The 16,137-nt window shown below is 31.9% G+C and overlaps 1 protein-coding gene across 1 annotated transcript in view; it reads right to left on the reverse strand.

The window, feature by feature from the left end:
* Positions 1-8,468: 8,468 nt before the first annotated feature.
* LOC132948494 (rho guanine nucleotide exchange factor 17) overlaps positions 8,469-16,137 on the reverse strand; it is a 78,506-nt gene continuing 70,837 nt past the window's right edge. The window contains exons 10-20 of the mRNA XM_061018983.1: positions 15,855-15,946; positions 15,097-15,319; positions 14,653-14,744; positions 13,865-14,120; positions 13,655-13,759; positions 12,770-12,982; positions 12,516-12,583; positions 12,294-12,442; positions 11,145-11,319; positions 10,754-10,924; positions 8,469-10,242 (exon numbers count right to left, since the gene is read on the reverse strand). Coding sequence (XP_060874966.1) covers positions 10,010-10,242; positions 10,754-10,924; positions 11,145-11,319; positions 12,294-12,442; positions 12,516-12,583; positions 12,770-12,982; positions 13,655-13,759; positions 13,865-14,120; positions 14,653-14,744; positions 15,097-15,319; positions 15,855-15,946 — 1,777 coding nt within the window. The 3' untranslated portion in view covers positions 8,469-10,009. The remainder of the gene's footprint in view (positions 10,243-10,753; positions 10,925-11,144; positions 11,320-12,293; positions 12,443-12,515; positions 12,584-12,769; positions 12,983-13,654; positions 13,760-13,864; positions 14,121-14,652; positions 14,745-15,096; positions 15,320-15,854; positions 15,947-16,137) is intronic.

A 16,137-nucleotide genomic window follows, 5' to 3' on the forward strand; every position in this document is an offset into this window, starting at 1 on the left:
TGCTAGATACTCAATAAAGAATAAACTAAGGAAAATTTCACATTTTTTAGTTATTATTATTTAAACAATTGACACGCTGCGCCCTTGGTAATTCCTCTAGATTATAAGAGTTAATAAGGTATACTTATCATCTTGGCTACCACAGTCACGAAATTCTGCTGAAAACTTGGATATAGTTATTAAAAGTAAAACGTAAATCCTTGTATATGAATGAAAAAAAAAATCACTTCGTTAAACGCATATATCTGACAATGGTTACTGGTAAGTATACTGTAAATATAATAGCATTACTTTTATTTTTTTTAAGTTAGTCATTTCAAACATTTTATTTTATACATTCTGAGCGGAGAAATTTATGTATTGATTTAACAATGATGTGTGTTTTCAATATTTTGTCAATTTTGAAATTTCTGATTTAAATTCCGAATAATCATGTTGAAATGTCCGAAATGTTCAAAATATTTAAACTAAATTTATAGTTATTTGGGTGTGGGGTGTTGAAATTAGGAAACGTGTACTGACCGATCTCATAAAATACAGATTGGTATGTTTTGGCTAAAATAACTGTCCACCGCACCGATCCCCTTAATTATCTAATAATAATAATGAATGTCGACATTGACTGAAAAGCGGGTCTTATAAAACTAATAATTTGTAACCTACTCTAATAGCCCACCGTAATAATATCTGCTACAGATATTATCACTGCAGATCAGGTTCATCACTTTATATTGTAAAATTCATTCTAAAGTATACGCTGAATAATTATGAGTGCTGCAGTATGTAAGCATCTAACACGTCCTAGCTACTATCATTGCCTATAGGTTAGTCAGGACATTAAAACATTCGTATGCTGAAGTACCATGGTACTTTGTGCACGTGAATTTCTATAAAATGGTTTTTATTTATTTAAATCCAACCATCTGTTATGTGCGATACGCATCAAACGTTTTGTCGATGATGATGGTCTACAGTTTCACGGTTTAAATTATAGAGATATTATATAATATATGAATAGCAATAAAACTGGTTTTCTAAGAGATAGGTAATTTATACCCACCCACCTATCGTTCAAAAATTCCGGAAGTTTTTTGAATTTTTCACTGTATATGTTATATATGTCAAAAGGGTAATACCTATAAAGGTTAAGATATACTAAGTATGATATACTTATAATAATATAATTATTTAGCCATTTTATGTTAAACCGATTTTCTAAATATTATAGGTAATCTATTCGTTGACTTTCATTTCTGTTATAAACTTCACAGACTGATATTGGACTTTGTCATCTATGTCCATATACCTAAAATCGATATAATGTTTATCGAAGAACCACATTCAATAGATTATATGCTCGAAAGTAGAACCTATATACTACATGTAGTGTTACAGGACCTAGTAGTCAACATAACTGTAAATTGAAATCCGTTTGGTTCAAGGAGTTCGTAAATATTGCTTAAATTTCAACTAAAAATATTAAAACTACATTTTCAATATACCTACAATATAAATAGTAATAAATAATAATAATAATAATTGCAATTAAAAATAAACCATAATGTATTCATTGCATCATTATTTCTATTTAATTTTTGAAATTTTGTTTGATGTACGTTAGGTATCATGTGGAATGTGGATCACTGTACTAAATGTGATAAATTTGAATTCAATGATATGAAATCATTGTATATAAAAACCTTCCGAGCGAGGGTGGTTAGCCTATATATTAATAAGTATTTTTTATGGTAATATTGCTATTAAAGTAATTTATTTTATTATTAAGTAATTCAGTAGGTTGAATTCATATGAACCCAAAAAAATTGCTTTTAGATATGTCATTTCGTGTATAATATATAATTACGCGTATATACTTAAAAAGTTTTTTATATCATAATAAAATAACTGAAATTGTTATTCTTCGTTAAAATATCTAATTTCGTTTAAAATTTTACTTATAATATCTATAAAAAAAAACTGTGTTTATGTATTATTTATTTATCGTTTATTACTATTTTATCGTTGCATTATGAACTACTTATGAGAAATCTTTTTTAAAATTTTAGTCAAGCCTTTTAACCCAGTGACATTTTTTTTAACAATATTTACGGAAAAAAAACTAAAAAAATGGTAAATGTCTGTGGACAATATCTTACAACCAATCAATTTGGACTTAAGGAAAAAACATACAAATGCTGAAATGCTAATTAGCCCTAAATATAACTATTTATAATGTAGGTACTTTAAAAATACATAATACATATTATTATATTAAATTAATGTACGAATATGAAATTTCGTTTGTAATAATTTGTAATTCACCCAAAATTCCTTCAAGCATAATTTGTTTTTTTGGGCGTGGTCATAGTGATGTCACACTACAGCGTGCCATAACTAAAGTTCAACTTGAAGATATTTGAAATATAATGTAAACTACGTATAATATTGCTATATATTAGTATAACCACCCTAAAATAAATTATAACCCATCCAAAATCACTATAAACAAAGTCATATTATTAACTATTATAGATAACTTGTAAGCAGTGGCGTAGTCAGGATTTTTTTAGGGGGTTTTTTTTTCGTAATAAAATGTAATTTGTGCAGGATTTCACACTCCTTACAATGTAGTCATAAATTGTTTAAATGAATTATAATATGTATTTTATAATGATGGTATTTATATTGATAACAATTATTGACACATTTGACAGTGCTTATATATAAATTATGTTTTAAAATTACGATGTATATCTAATGGTTTGTATTCCTATATAATAAACATTATATTTTTGATATAAATACGGTCGTTTAGCACCCAAAACCACCCCCTGGCTACGATATTGCATTTTAAGTGTACTCTACTGTTAAAATAGATGTCTCAAATGAGTAAGACATCGTATCTATATTATAATATTCTAGGGCCAGACATCTATTTTTTTCGCACAACATACCTTGCAGTACTTATAGCTTATCGGTCAATACCACAAATAAATCATATTTTCCGTCGTCTATTCACTCATTGAATTGAACGATTATCGGTCATTCCGAAATCAAAAATTATTTAAATGTTACCTATCTACATATTTACTTGTATAATAGTTGAATGTACTGCCAGTATCTTAGAGCATACCTAATATAGATTAATATACTGAATGTATTTTACCTAATATATATGTACCTTTCAGTAAAATAAATTTGTTATGTAAAATGAATCGCTTAAATAATTGGGAGGTACCTACGAAAAGATAAATAAAAAAAATTAGACAAATTGTACCAATACGTGTTTTCATTAAATTAGGACTCAATCGTATATGGAGCCATAGGGTAATAATAATTATTATTATATGTTACCCACGCACGTTATATGACTATGATAATTATTAGCATGGAATTTGTCTAAATCTACTGGCACCAAAGTGATAAAAAAAAAAATGGAAAAGTCGCAGCTTTACGATAACGAGCCAAATACCTATTACACAACACAATAATATTATATAACGTGTGCCGCGTAGCTCATAGACTACAGAGCATAATAACATTTGAGTAACTCTGTATAACTCTGTAGAGATATAGGTGGTAGTTTCAATAGTAATAGTATTATATTATACAGAGTGGTGTAACTACCGTGGTGTGCAGGACTATATATAGTATACACTATACGGTATACGGGGCGGTGCGCGTCGCAGAGACGAAAAAAAAAAGTATCGGGATCAAATCGTCAGTAAACTTTTCAAAAAAAAAATGTGCGATCGACGACGACGTCGGTTCGATTTCGCTTCTGTCGTAAACGATTCGATTTCGAAAAATCGTGTTGCTGTAGTCCCTCGTCATACCTGTATGGCTATATTTTCTGCGATGCGATAACGCGGCGCCGGTCGCGACGCGTGCACAGGGCACGTGCCAAAACTGCAGTAAACGCGTCGAAGACTATTTACGACGACAAAACGCGTTCGGCCGAGTGCATTGTCGCCGACCGTTCAAGTACGGACGGTGAAACGGCGGGGGGAGTGGGGGGGAGGGGGTTGCTTCGAAAACTGCACTCGCGTCGCCAACAGCCGGGCGGCGCGGCAGACGTCTATTTTTAGGCGGACGCGCCACGACGTCAGGTGCGATTGTCTCACCGGAAGACGAGAGATATAAAAACGAATTCTACGGCTGCAGTGCACCTTGAATACACCAATACGCGTATATATTGTCGCACTTTATGCGCGTGCGATTCGGCAATATCGAATTAACCCATATTCTCCGGAAGTTTCTCGAGGCGCTTTACTGCGGCTTTAGCAAAACGTTGCAGGTCGATTCGACGTATTTGGACTTTGCCAAGTATTTTGACAGCGTGGTCCACCGCGTGCTCTATTAAACGATTTGTCGATGTGTGGTCACGGGGCCCCCACAAGGGGGAGATGTTGGACCCGGAGTTCGGGGGCCCGGCTATTTTAGGGGCCCGTTGAAACGAGTTTGTAATTTTTGAAATGTTGATAGGAATACTTATTTTATATTAAATAATATTTTATAGGCTCCGCAAAAACATTTAGTACAGGGACCCAAATTTTGATGTGGGAAGCATGTGTTTAGATCTCGGTTTTGGTGAGCTCTTGCGAATTCGTAGTTTCAGCCTTTATAAATTCTCCTCAGCAGATGTATCACAAGGTGGGTATTTGTCTCCTGTTATTTTTGCTATATCTATCCTTTAAACAATATGGTATCAAGGTTATAGCACAATTGTACACGTTCGTGAAGTTGGCCCACCTAAGTACTTCACAAGTTCAAAAGTTTATAGCGGCCGCCTGATGGACTTGCAAATTCTAAAACCAGACTTGCAAATTCTGGCTAACCAGTAGCTTTCATTTGGTGCTGATTTTGAAGTTCTAGGACAAAGTAGGTGGGCCAACTTCACAAGTTCAAAAGTTTATAGCGGCCGCCTGATGGACTTGCAAATTTCAAAAAGAGGCTTTCAGATACTTGCTAATCATTAGCTTTCGTTTGATACCGATTTTGAAGTTCTCGGTCAAAATGGGTGGGCTACGTGAAGTTGGCCCACCTTTTCAGTTTTTGGATTCACGGTGAAAGTTTGGACTTGCAAATTCTAAAAATAGACTTGCAAATACTTGCAAATAACTTGCAAAATAATGGCATAGCTTTAAAAAAAATTGAAGTACTTAGGTGGGCCAACTTCACGAACGTCAATTGTACAACACCCGACACTGTGACTTTCTAGTATTTGGTAATGATATTAAGATATTCCTCCGTGTTGGCTCTACTGAGGATTTCAAACTGTTTACAAGATAATATAACTTCTGACGTTCATTGGGCCATGGAACTTGTCGATCGGAGAAAACAAGATAATTTATAATTTCTATCCAAACTAATTAATGGTAAAATGGAGACCCCTGCCCAGCTATCTAAAGGACCCAGCAATCAGTTCCAAAAACATTTTCCCATTACATGTACCTTTCAGAAATTTAAACTACTTTACCATAATCACACTTTTGTTGGAATTGACGAAACTGGTCAATAAGGACCATAGGTACAATTAGTATAAGGTAATACAATTATTGTATCTTTTTCAATAAATATAAATTGAATTGTATTCAAATTTTATACATGTACAATATGTAGTTGGGCTCATCCTGTATATTTAAATATAAAGAAATAACTATTGTAATTAATAATAAAAAAAAATTGGTATAACTGCAGAGATGCTATATTTTTTGTATTTTTTTTTTCGTATCATTTAAAATTACATTTATATTAATTAAATATAATATAAAACTACAAAGTATAATTGAAATGACACTACGCATAAAGTTGTCGAGGTTGTTGAAAACTATAACCATTAAACCATTAAAAGATATTTTTCCTTTTTCAGAGATGATAAAACTCAATTATCTGCCCGGGTGATTAATCACAAAACTCACCACAAAACACTTAACTTTTTAAAACCAAATGGTACTAAGTTTCAAACTATAGCTACATACATCTACACAGAGCATTATAAAACTTTTACTACCCACTAATCAAAAACTAATTCGTTTAGTTTTACTTAGCTTTAGCAGTTAGCAGTTGAACTTGTTTTACACATTTAAACAATTAAACGTGTAACACTATTGGCGTACAAGTTGCATTTATCTCTAGTAACGTTAATCATTTGAGTATGTTTTATAATTATTGTATAAATGTTATGTAATTGTAATTGTTTTAATGTATCAATTGAAAAAAATTAACGCGCCGTCGTTGCCACAAAAAAAATATGTTTTATTCCATACTATTTAGATTTTAAACATGTGGTCAACAACTTTAACATGCTTTAAAATTGCTTACACACGCGTTTCAAGTTTGAACATCTACTTAAATATTAAAAAATGTATTCAAATAGTTAAAAATCCGACATGCCTTGACTAAGATCATTGAAATATAATTACCAACTAATTTAGTATTAGTTTTTTATATTATTATTTATTATATATTTTTTTTAAAGTTGATTCATTATATTATACATTACTTTTAATATCCGATAAATATAATTAGTATTAAAGGACATCACAATAACACTGAATTTTTTTTTTTAATTTTAAGTTTATTGATGTATTATTGTAGTGAAAATAATAAAAAAGGTTTTGGTAAAAATCCGAAGTTAAAAAAATGATTATTCAACAATAAGAGTTGATGAATAGCCGCGAGACGTCTACAGAACTGACGAGGAAGCAGCCACCGATGTTTTACGAGTAAAAGTAGTTTGATTTAAACAATAGTTTTAATTACTTACGATAGTATTTCAGAATTTTTTTTCATAATTCCAAGTATATGTATATTTATGTGCTTTAAGAGATGATGTGATTTAAAATGTAATATATCTTTTTATTGTATATATATATTATTAATTATAATTAAGTAAAATTATTGAGTTCATGACTCGCGTCGTATTTCCAAATTTTACTAAATTTACTATAATAGTTTAATTATTTATACTATGAAAAAAACTAGAAAGTATATCAAACTTATTATCACACCTGCTGTGTCATAAACTCAAAAAAACATTTAAGGTTACATAAAAAAAATATTATCTTTAATGATTGAAATTTTTGTATTAATCTAGACACTTTTACACGTAAAACAAACGTCACCATTCAGAATTTCGGCTCTAAGACGTCACACGCCTATATTTCATTCAATAATTAGTGTTAAAGTGTAAAATTCACACCATATTTCACACCATAAATTAAAATGTTAAAATTTTTACATCAACCGATTATATTTCAACTGTGACATATTTTCATTAAAAGAAAGTACGTAAGTCATATATATTATATTTTAATTACATAAATTAAGAAACTAACAAATAAGAAAAAAAATTAAATTGTAATCAATGTAATTTAAATATATATTTACCTGTATAATGATCTGTTGGTAACATTCTACAATGTAGGAGAAGAACCATAATTCACATTTCACTTATCAAAATTACTTAACAAATACTTTTAGATATTTTTTCGTGCTTCAAATTCGCGAAAAATAATAAGAATAAGAATTAAATAATTCAGGAGGTTACCAACTAATACAACAATTTAAGTTGGACGATGTGTTTCGCTTATAGGAATACAATACAATCTTTTATCTGTAGAAAACTAAATTATTGTATTTACTTCCTTTATTTTTACTCACGGATTGTGTTCAGTTATAATTAAGGAAATATTAAACTAAAAATAATTTAAGACTATAATATAAAATAGATAAAAAAAAAAAAAAAAATGGTTGTTAAAATTGATAGAATGTCTAATGTCTATACAGTATACGGTATAATGCTTACATAATATGACGTATTAATATGTGTAGTTGACCGGAGAGGTGTATTTGTTAAAATTTGAATACTATAATTTTTGATATTATCGAATCTGTCTTTATTTAACTGATATATTTTGCACTAATGTGTAACCAATTATAATAATTTTAAATGATTATTATTTTGATAAACGTTTCAATGATTCGAGTCACATATATTTGATAGTAAATTCGCATTTATAATAATAGTTGACAATATATTATATAATATTGAAATTAGTAGAATTACAAATTGTTTTCGATCCATACCTACATCGTCATTTAACATCTTACGCCCCAGTAAAGCGAGAAAAGTATTGATATTTACGATAATGTCTAAATGTTTTATTAATTAATATTAATATTTTTTCCAGTCACTAGGCATAGAAATACTACCTACTTAAAAGTTTCATACAGCCATTTAGCAGTAGGAAATAGAGTTTAGACTGTAACTACCTACTTTGATGATGAATTTTTTCATGAATGTATAATTAACCGCAAAGGAAACATAAATAGATCTCCCCATTCATACAATAATGTCATATATATTAACCTACGCTCGAAATAATTGTTCAAATGCGATGATATAACGTAACTTTCAAATATAATACCTCAACACTATAATATATAATATATATATATATCCCTTAAACATTATCCTGTACCAAAGCCCACCGACATTCGGTACTATTTTAAATATTTATTTTTTTAAATACAGTCCCTTAAAAAAAATACTAACAATATTATAGATAAATAATACTTGGGACAGTTGCCTAGGTTGTAGGTAGGTTCTGAAAATATCAACATGTAATTCAAAATGTTTAATTATATTAACTTTGTGTAGTATTAATTAGGTATACAATAACAATTTGGTAACAAATAATTACATAATAACTTAAAAGTCAAAAATCTTAAGATCCAACTCTACTTGACATATAAACAAAATAAAAATAAATTAGGTACCTATATTTTAGTTAATAATATAAATATTAATTAAACGGGCTTCAGTACATAATTTAAAGTTAAAAAATTAGGAATACTGTACCTGATATTCCTAAAGTAAATACCTACATGTATTTCTCACTGAACAAAAATTAGCTAAAACTTAATTTAACTGCAACTTACATTCGATGTATATACTTATCACTAATAAAGGAGTATAATTTAATTTTACAATATTTATGAATTTGGTAAAATTATAATATAACTTATTAATATTAATATTTTAATTTTATTTAACACAAATTTAAGCATACGACTATAATAATTATGATAAATATAATGATAATAATAATAGTGATAATAAGAAAATGACAAAGAACGATAATGAAAATAAATGGCAATAATAATGAGAATTTATAAACAACGAAATATTCAATATAATTAATAAATAAATTATAATTTACGAAAAATCATGAAAAAAAATGCATCGTAATAACGTTAATAACTCCATATAATTGAGGAAACCCTAATAATAACATCCACTCGAAATATAGATAGGGAGTTAGGGGGTTTGACGCAGTAAAATGTTGGCGAACCTCTGTATCATACATTCATACAATGGCACTAAAGCGGCAAAACCATCATAGGAGCAAATACTGAAATATGTACGTTAACCTCGCGCAAATACGAATACAATAGTGCGTGTAAGGTTTTTATGGGTAGTTAAGGATATACATACATGTGCGCTAGTTACAGTATTGATATATGCTAATAACTAACAAGTAATAATACAATAAATAATTATCGATTGAATGGTGATACACTAATACTACATTGATCGTGCTACAGTGACGCCGACGATACATCTATACAAAATATCAGACACACCGATTCGGTAGGTATACAATATATTATAAAGGAACGGATTTGAACCAAACAAAGAACGATTCCGTTCAGAGTTATTGGCTCTATAACGACCCATCCACCAACCCAACATAGTTTAAAAGGATCAAGTGAACTGATCTGAGTGTTATGCTCGGCGCCACTGTCAGACCACTTGCAGTAGATACCTATCTGTCCTATCTATGCATAGTGCATACGCACACTGGTCATCACGCAATATCGGAGAAACGTGTTATAAACTAAAAATTTATAATATCCATCTGCAGAGGTCCACGAACGATCTTTAAACCAGAGACTATAATGTATTTGAGGGATGCGTTTCCTACACCGGATCCGCGACCCATCACACGTGCCACAACAACAAGTGGTTAGTAGAGTCCTCGCGACCAGCCACTTCCGACGTGGCCGTCGACCGGAAATCCTCGTACCCGTCGCCGCCCGAAATCAGCAGCAGCTTGCCGGACGAGCTCATCTTCCTCTGGTTCAACGATTGCCGTCGCTGTTTGGAAAAATTCTGCGGCAAATGGCCGACCAGAGTCAGGAACCGCACGTGGCCCGTGTGACCGTGTGGCACACCTGTGGGAAATAGAAAAGAGTATATTAATACAACAGAACAAATACTCAAATACATTTAGGATAAATTATAAATTCGTTTTACTGCCAGTCTTGTAAAAATATATTTTAACAATGATTTTACATTTGCATGAAAAAAAAACATTTCAAATACTTTTAACAAATTGTTGAATTAAAAATACATATAAATATTTAACTATTTTTAAAAGTTTTAAATTTAAAACATAACTTCTTATCTTGCATACCTATACTTCATTTAAACATCTACTTTTATTTATATTAAGCATTGAGATTCTTGATTTGTTATACTATTAACAAACTTGTTATACTGTAATTACTGCCTAGCAAAAATAAATTCCGTGCGATTTTTGATGAACGAGATGATCCTAAGACTTTTCCACTCCATTCCCTCCCCACACGGCACACACATGCTTTAGAGATAACATCGCTGCATGTTTCAGAATGTCTTATACATAAACCTAGGTATAACCATAGGTTTAGAGTAATAACTAACCAATAGGAACAGGGAGTGTGACGAGTTTGCCGGAGTTCGCGACCACGGCCGGTATGGACATGGTCAAGACGACGCCCGCGCTGGTGCCGATCCACAAAAGGTCTTTGACCGCCAACAGCGACGTCACTCTAAGACACGCCGCTTTGTGTTGCCTTATGATGTCGTCGCAGCCTGCAAAGGACAAACGGTAAAAAATGCGATTAAAAAAAAAAAAAAAAAAACAAGAAATGGACTATTATATATATTGACATTAGTCGTATATGTTACCTATACATAAGATTATTATGTCGCAGTGAAACGATCGCAGAACTATATCGGCACGACAACACACGACCGGAAAACGGTGCGACACACATTATATGTATATATAGGTAGGCAGGTATATACTTACTCGACAGCATTTTAGTGACGGCCGGTGCCGTGTTCACTTCGGCCAGAATTTCGCACGTGACCGAGTGGACGAGCCGGAGCACGGCCGAGTTCTGCAGAGACAGCCACACGCCCATTCCCGACACGACCATGTTGGTGATCGATCGGTTCGAGTCACCGCCGATCACGAAAGAATGCTGAAAACGATAAACGGGTAAGTAACTCGCTTCCATATAATATCACTCACATATAGGTACCTACACTGTGGGTATATATGCACACGTTGTATATACATTAATAATATTATAAATAGGTAGGTATAATAATCGTGCGAGATAAAGGTATAGGTTATGGGTCAGATAGGGGGGGGGGGAGCAGCGGAGCGGTTGAGAGTTAAGAGATTGTAGGTCGGGTTAGTGGTCACGCACAAAATATGCGCGCATCGTCACACTGCAGAAGTATATAGTGATATTAACCGAATAATATGTCAATGGCGATTAGCGAATGCCGACCAACCAAATGTTGAAATGTGTGTGTAATATATTCATCAACTATTATATTTACTATAGGTATGACGTATACTCGGAGCTTATACAATAATGTTGAGACATGAGAGTATCTCCCCATTATACATCTAACCGTGGTATGCTGAGTACATCTATCCTGCAGTACCCATCAACTGCCCTATACGCATGAACATTATAAGATTCAGCACCATTGCTGTTTTCAAAGTATTATTTAAACCATTTTAAAAGTTTTGAATTTAAAACATAACTTAATAATTGTTTATGTTTTATTTGCAGGTACAGTTTTTTTTTTTTATTATTATTATACTGAGCTTATAGATATTTTATAATTTATAGTTTATATTTTAGCATAGGTACTTATTTTAATATCACCTTTGTCGACAATAAGTGTGCATATTATCATGAATTTTCTACAGTAATTGACCGAATCTTTTTTTATTCCAACACAAATGTTTAAATATTATTAAACATTCCGAAAATATATTAAAAGTTTAAAGGTATCAATTGGTAGCATTTATATGCTTTCGTCCGAATAACTAGTCCAAGCCTTTAGTTTAAGGCAGTTGCATTATGAGTGGGCAATTTACAAATTATTGAATAACCGTAATTTTTTTGTGGACAACTTTGTCATTATTTTTACTCACTTGAAATTGTAACGTGACCGTGTCAAATATCTTAACAGTATTGTGACATGAACACCAGAGCTTATCACCAACAGGCAACATTTTGGAAACCGGGATAGCAGCTGAACCAACGTTGATGGTCACCGGATCCGATGTATTCCAACTACCGTCTAGAAGGTGTAAGATATTGTGTTTGTTTAAAAACATTGACACTCAAATATCAATATATTTTTGTATACTTACTCGTGTCTGGGTAGTAGATGCAAATATCGCCATTTGCTAATGAAACATAAACGCGATTGTTCAGATATCTATTAAACAGAAAAATTTTTTATATAATTTCCTATATAAAAATACTCAATTGTAGTTAGTAATCAAATCATTGTTCCGTTTACTTTTCAAATCACTTACAATAATATAATAATACATTTTTAAATCGTATTATATTATTATAAAATTAATATTAATGGTTCTCTCCATTTTCGTGATGCACTTACATGATACAATGCACCGCAGACCCATGTTGAATTTTAACTTTATTTCGTTTTATGCGAATGTTGTCCATCGAATTGTACACGTGTATGCATCCGTCCTCTGTACCCAACCACATGGTTGGCTCACCTTCGAAGTCCACAGGGTCTGTGGGGTACATTCCGTCAGGGACGCGATCGTGACCGGCGTCCTTGTCATCATCCTCTTCACTCGACGAGCTGTGTGACAAAACAATATGAGTATACCTATACTGGAACTGCTGTAGCATTACCTACATCCTACGAACAATGCTAGTTTAAGGATTGCATTTTCTTAGTAGATAAAAAAAGCTGCACATATAATATTATTGTGCACAATATTAGTCTTTCCCAACACATTTATTTTTATTTTTTTATACTTCTTACAACTTTTAATGTTAAAAAATAAAATTAATGAGGTATTCAAATATTTTAAAAACATATTTTCTGGCATTCTTTGTAGGGAAATTATTAATAGCCATCATTGGTTTGAAGCACAATTTTATTCAATTATATCTTACATATAATTTGATTTTGATATGTTAAGTTAGGTGATGAATACATAGTAGTAGTTACAACACTACAATATAATACTATACATTTATATAACTTAACTCTAATTAAATTATGATTATATAGTATTATTTTAATTATGTACACTTGTATCTATAGTTAGATCAAGAGTTTGTAAATTCTATACTCTTGGCTTTTTTAATTGTTGAAGCAAATTTCGAGCCACTTTTATACAAACGGTGCATCGCCGTTAGATGGATCCCATCCCCCCCTCCAAACTTTAGAATTGGCACAGCCTGTATATGACTCTTGAGTGCGTAAATCGTTAATGGTTTTCTGTGAACACATAACGCTCATTACCTGTCCAATTTGATGTCCGGCCCGGTCTGCTCAGCACAGTCTTCGATCGATATGCTGATCTCTGGATTACTGCTCTGATCGTCCTTGTTGGCACTGTTGGCTTGACTGATCGAACCAAAGTGGAGAAGAAAATTGAAAAAATTTAAATTATCATCACAGTATATTTTCATAAAACCCTTGATGTAGACAGTGCACAGATGGGCGACTTACTCAACGCGCTGCGGTGCCGGTATCGAGGTGACACACAGTATGCGTGCGTTACATACGCCGTTACACGAAGTGACCGTCGGCTCGGGGTAGAGGCTCAGCACGCACACTTGGCCCACGTACCCGTCACTGTTGCACACCCACACGTCCCTTTGGTTCAACGCCGGCGCTGCACACGTAAACTGCAAGCCAGCTCGGGTCTTTCGTATAGGTACCGGGCCGACGAAATCAGCATTCGGTCTCCGGTCCGTGGACAGGACTGAAATGCACGAAAAAAATAACCGGTGAGAAACGTGTTTCCAGTCGCGACAGATGACTTAAATACATTCAAAAGCATCCAAAGAATGTGTATATTATGGGGGATGACGCAAAGTATAGCGTTGTATGACTATAACCACCGAACGTTTTAGCCACAAACCTATACATAATATATTTTTACTGCTTGGAATCGAATACCTATACAATGAAATAGTCTCTTGACTGCGTCTCTTTTGCCATCCAGATTTCCTATTTTTCCGGTGGATTTTCCTAAACATTTCTTTAGTACAAACCTTGTCCTGACAATTACGAACATAACAGAACAAATATCAGCCAAATAAGTCAAGGCGTTCTCAAGTTATGGCGTGAACAAGGGAAATAGAGATTGATTTTTATATAGATTATAGATTATTATGTAGCCTTAATGTGCTCGTATGAATGCATAACGCAAAGTTAGTTCTTAGAGAATGACCTATGGACGCATCAGGTGCATTATTGTTGAATTACTAATTCGCCTATATTATTGTACTCACCGAGTTTTTGTTTGGCCTCGTTAAAAGACTCTTCCCAGTTTGCTCGTTTTTCTGGTTTCGAAAACATTATTGACACGGTCTCAGTACCATTCCTAAAAAAAATTTGGTATATTAAACTTTTATCCCATTCGATCTTGTGATTTATCATATCGAAAATCATTTTCCCTGTTAATTAAGTAATAACTACTAGTTAAGTTGTTATACTGCATATTATAATAACTTAATGTGCGTTTTACTTTTTATATCCACCTTTTGATTTAATAATATAATTTTTTTTATAGATTTTCTTTCTGAAGAATTATTTTTATATATAATTTGGCCCTTAACTTACAGTTTTCATCAACAATATTATATTAATTTAAAACAATCGTTTTCTTATTTCAAATTTTCCATTCGCACACAATAGACGCCGTACCTACGCTGCACCGTAAATATTCTGTTTACCTGGTGTGCAAGTTCAGTTCTAGATAACATAGTTGAGTGTCACTGGCTTGCCGTTCTGACAGTTGTTTGTTTAGTGCACTGAGCATATCTTTAATCGAGTCTTCCAGATGACTGTGCGGACAGTGCAACATGGAAACCATATCTGTCATTTGCGTCAGCGTGGAGACATCTTCCGACAAATACTCCATTTCGCGAAGCATACGGCGAACGTTTTCATCTTTAACTGAAATACCAAAGAGTATTTAATTATTTATGATGGAAAATTTATAACTTCAAACGTGCAAGTTATATTATCTCTTATTAAGTATACAATGTATCTGCATGACTGCGTCCTATTAACAATGTTATAATAAACAGTGTTGTTCTGACAGTTGCATTAGCAGTCTTTAAAATAATAAATTTGAATAACATAGTTTTAACTTTAGTCTAGTGAATAAATAAATAATTAATTTGCAAACATCAAACAGATTTTTTTGAATTTATTTGAATCAACACGTTTTTTGTGTACACTTTAAATTCTAAATAATATTTAAATATAAAAGCATATTAATATATAATATATATTGTGAAAGAAATATTGTTTTAATTGATCATGAAAAACTTGAAATAAAAAGTTACCTATAATGAGTTATAAGTGTTTAAATTTTGTAACTAATATATAAAACCTTATATAGTTATACTATTATAACCTACTGATATATTGAATCTAAAACCAAATTTTTTAATTATTAAATGACAGTAATGTTAATATTTTATACCTTTAACTATTTCAACATCATCCAATGGTATCTTCATAAGTAACTTATATTTGTTTGCTTCTAAATTGCTCACGACGCTGTTTGGCGTAGTCCTGTAAAATGTCCAATAATAATATTTTACAGAATTCATTTCAAAACATCTATTATAAACGTCTCATACTGTTTTTCTTGGCTCATTAGCGTGTATTACATTAAAATGCATGTAACATTTTTAAATTTTAAATCTTATTAGAAATGTTTTCGATAGTCTTTTATATAATATATTTTGGTTGCGTGGTTTGTA

This window comes from Metopolophium dirhodum, chromosome 7, assembly GCF_019925205.1.
Source record: "Metopolophium dirhodum isolate CAU chromosome 7, ASM1992520v1, whole genome shotgun sequence".
Taxonomy (NCBI): Eukaryota; Metazoa; Arthropoda; class Insecta; order Hemiptera; family Aphididae; genus Metopolophium; species Metopolophium dirhodum.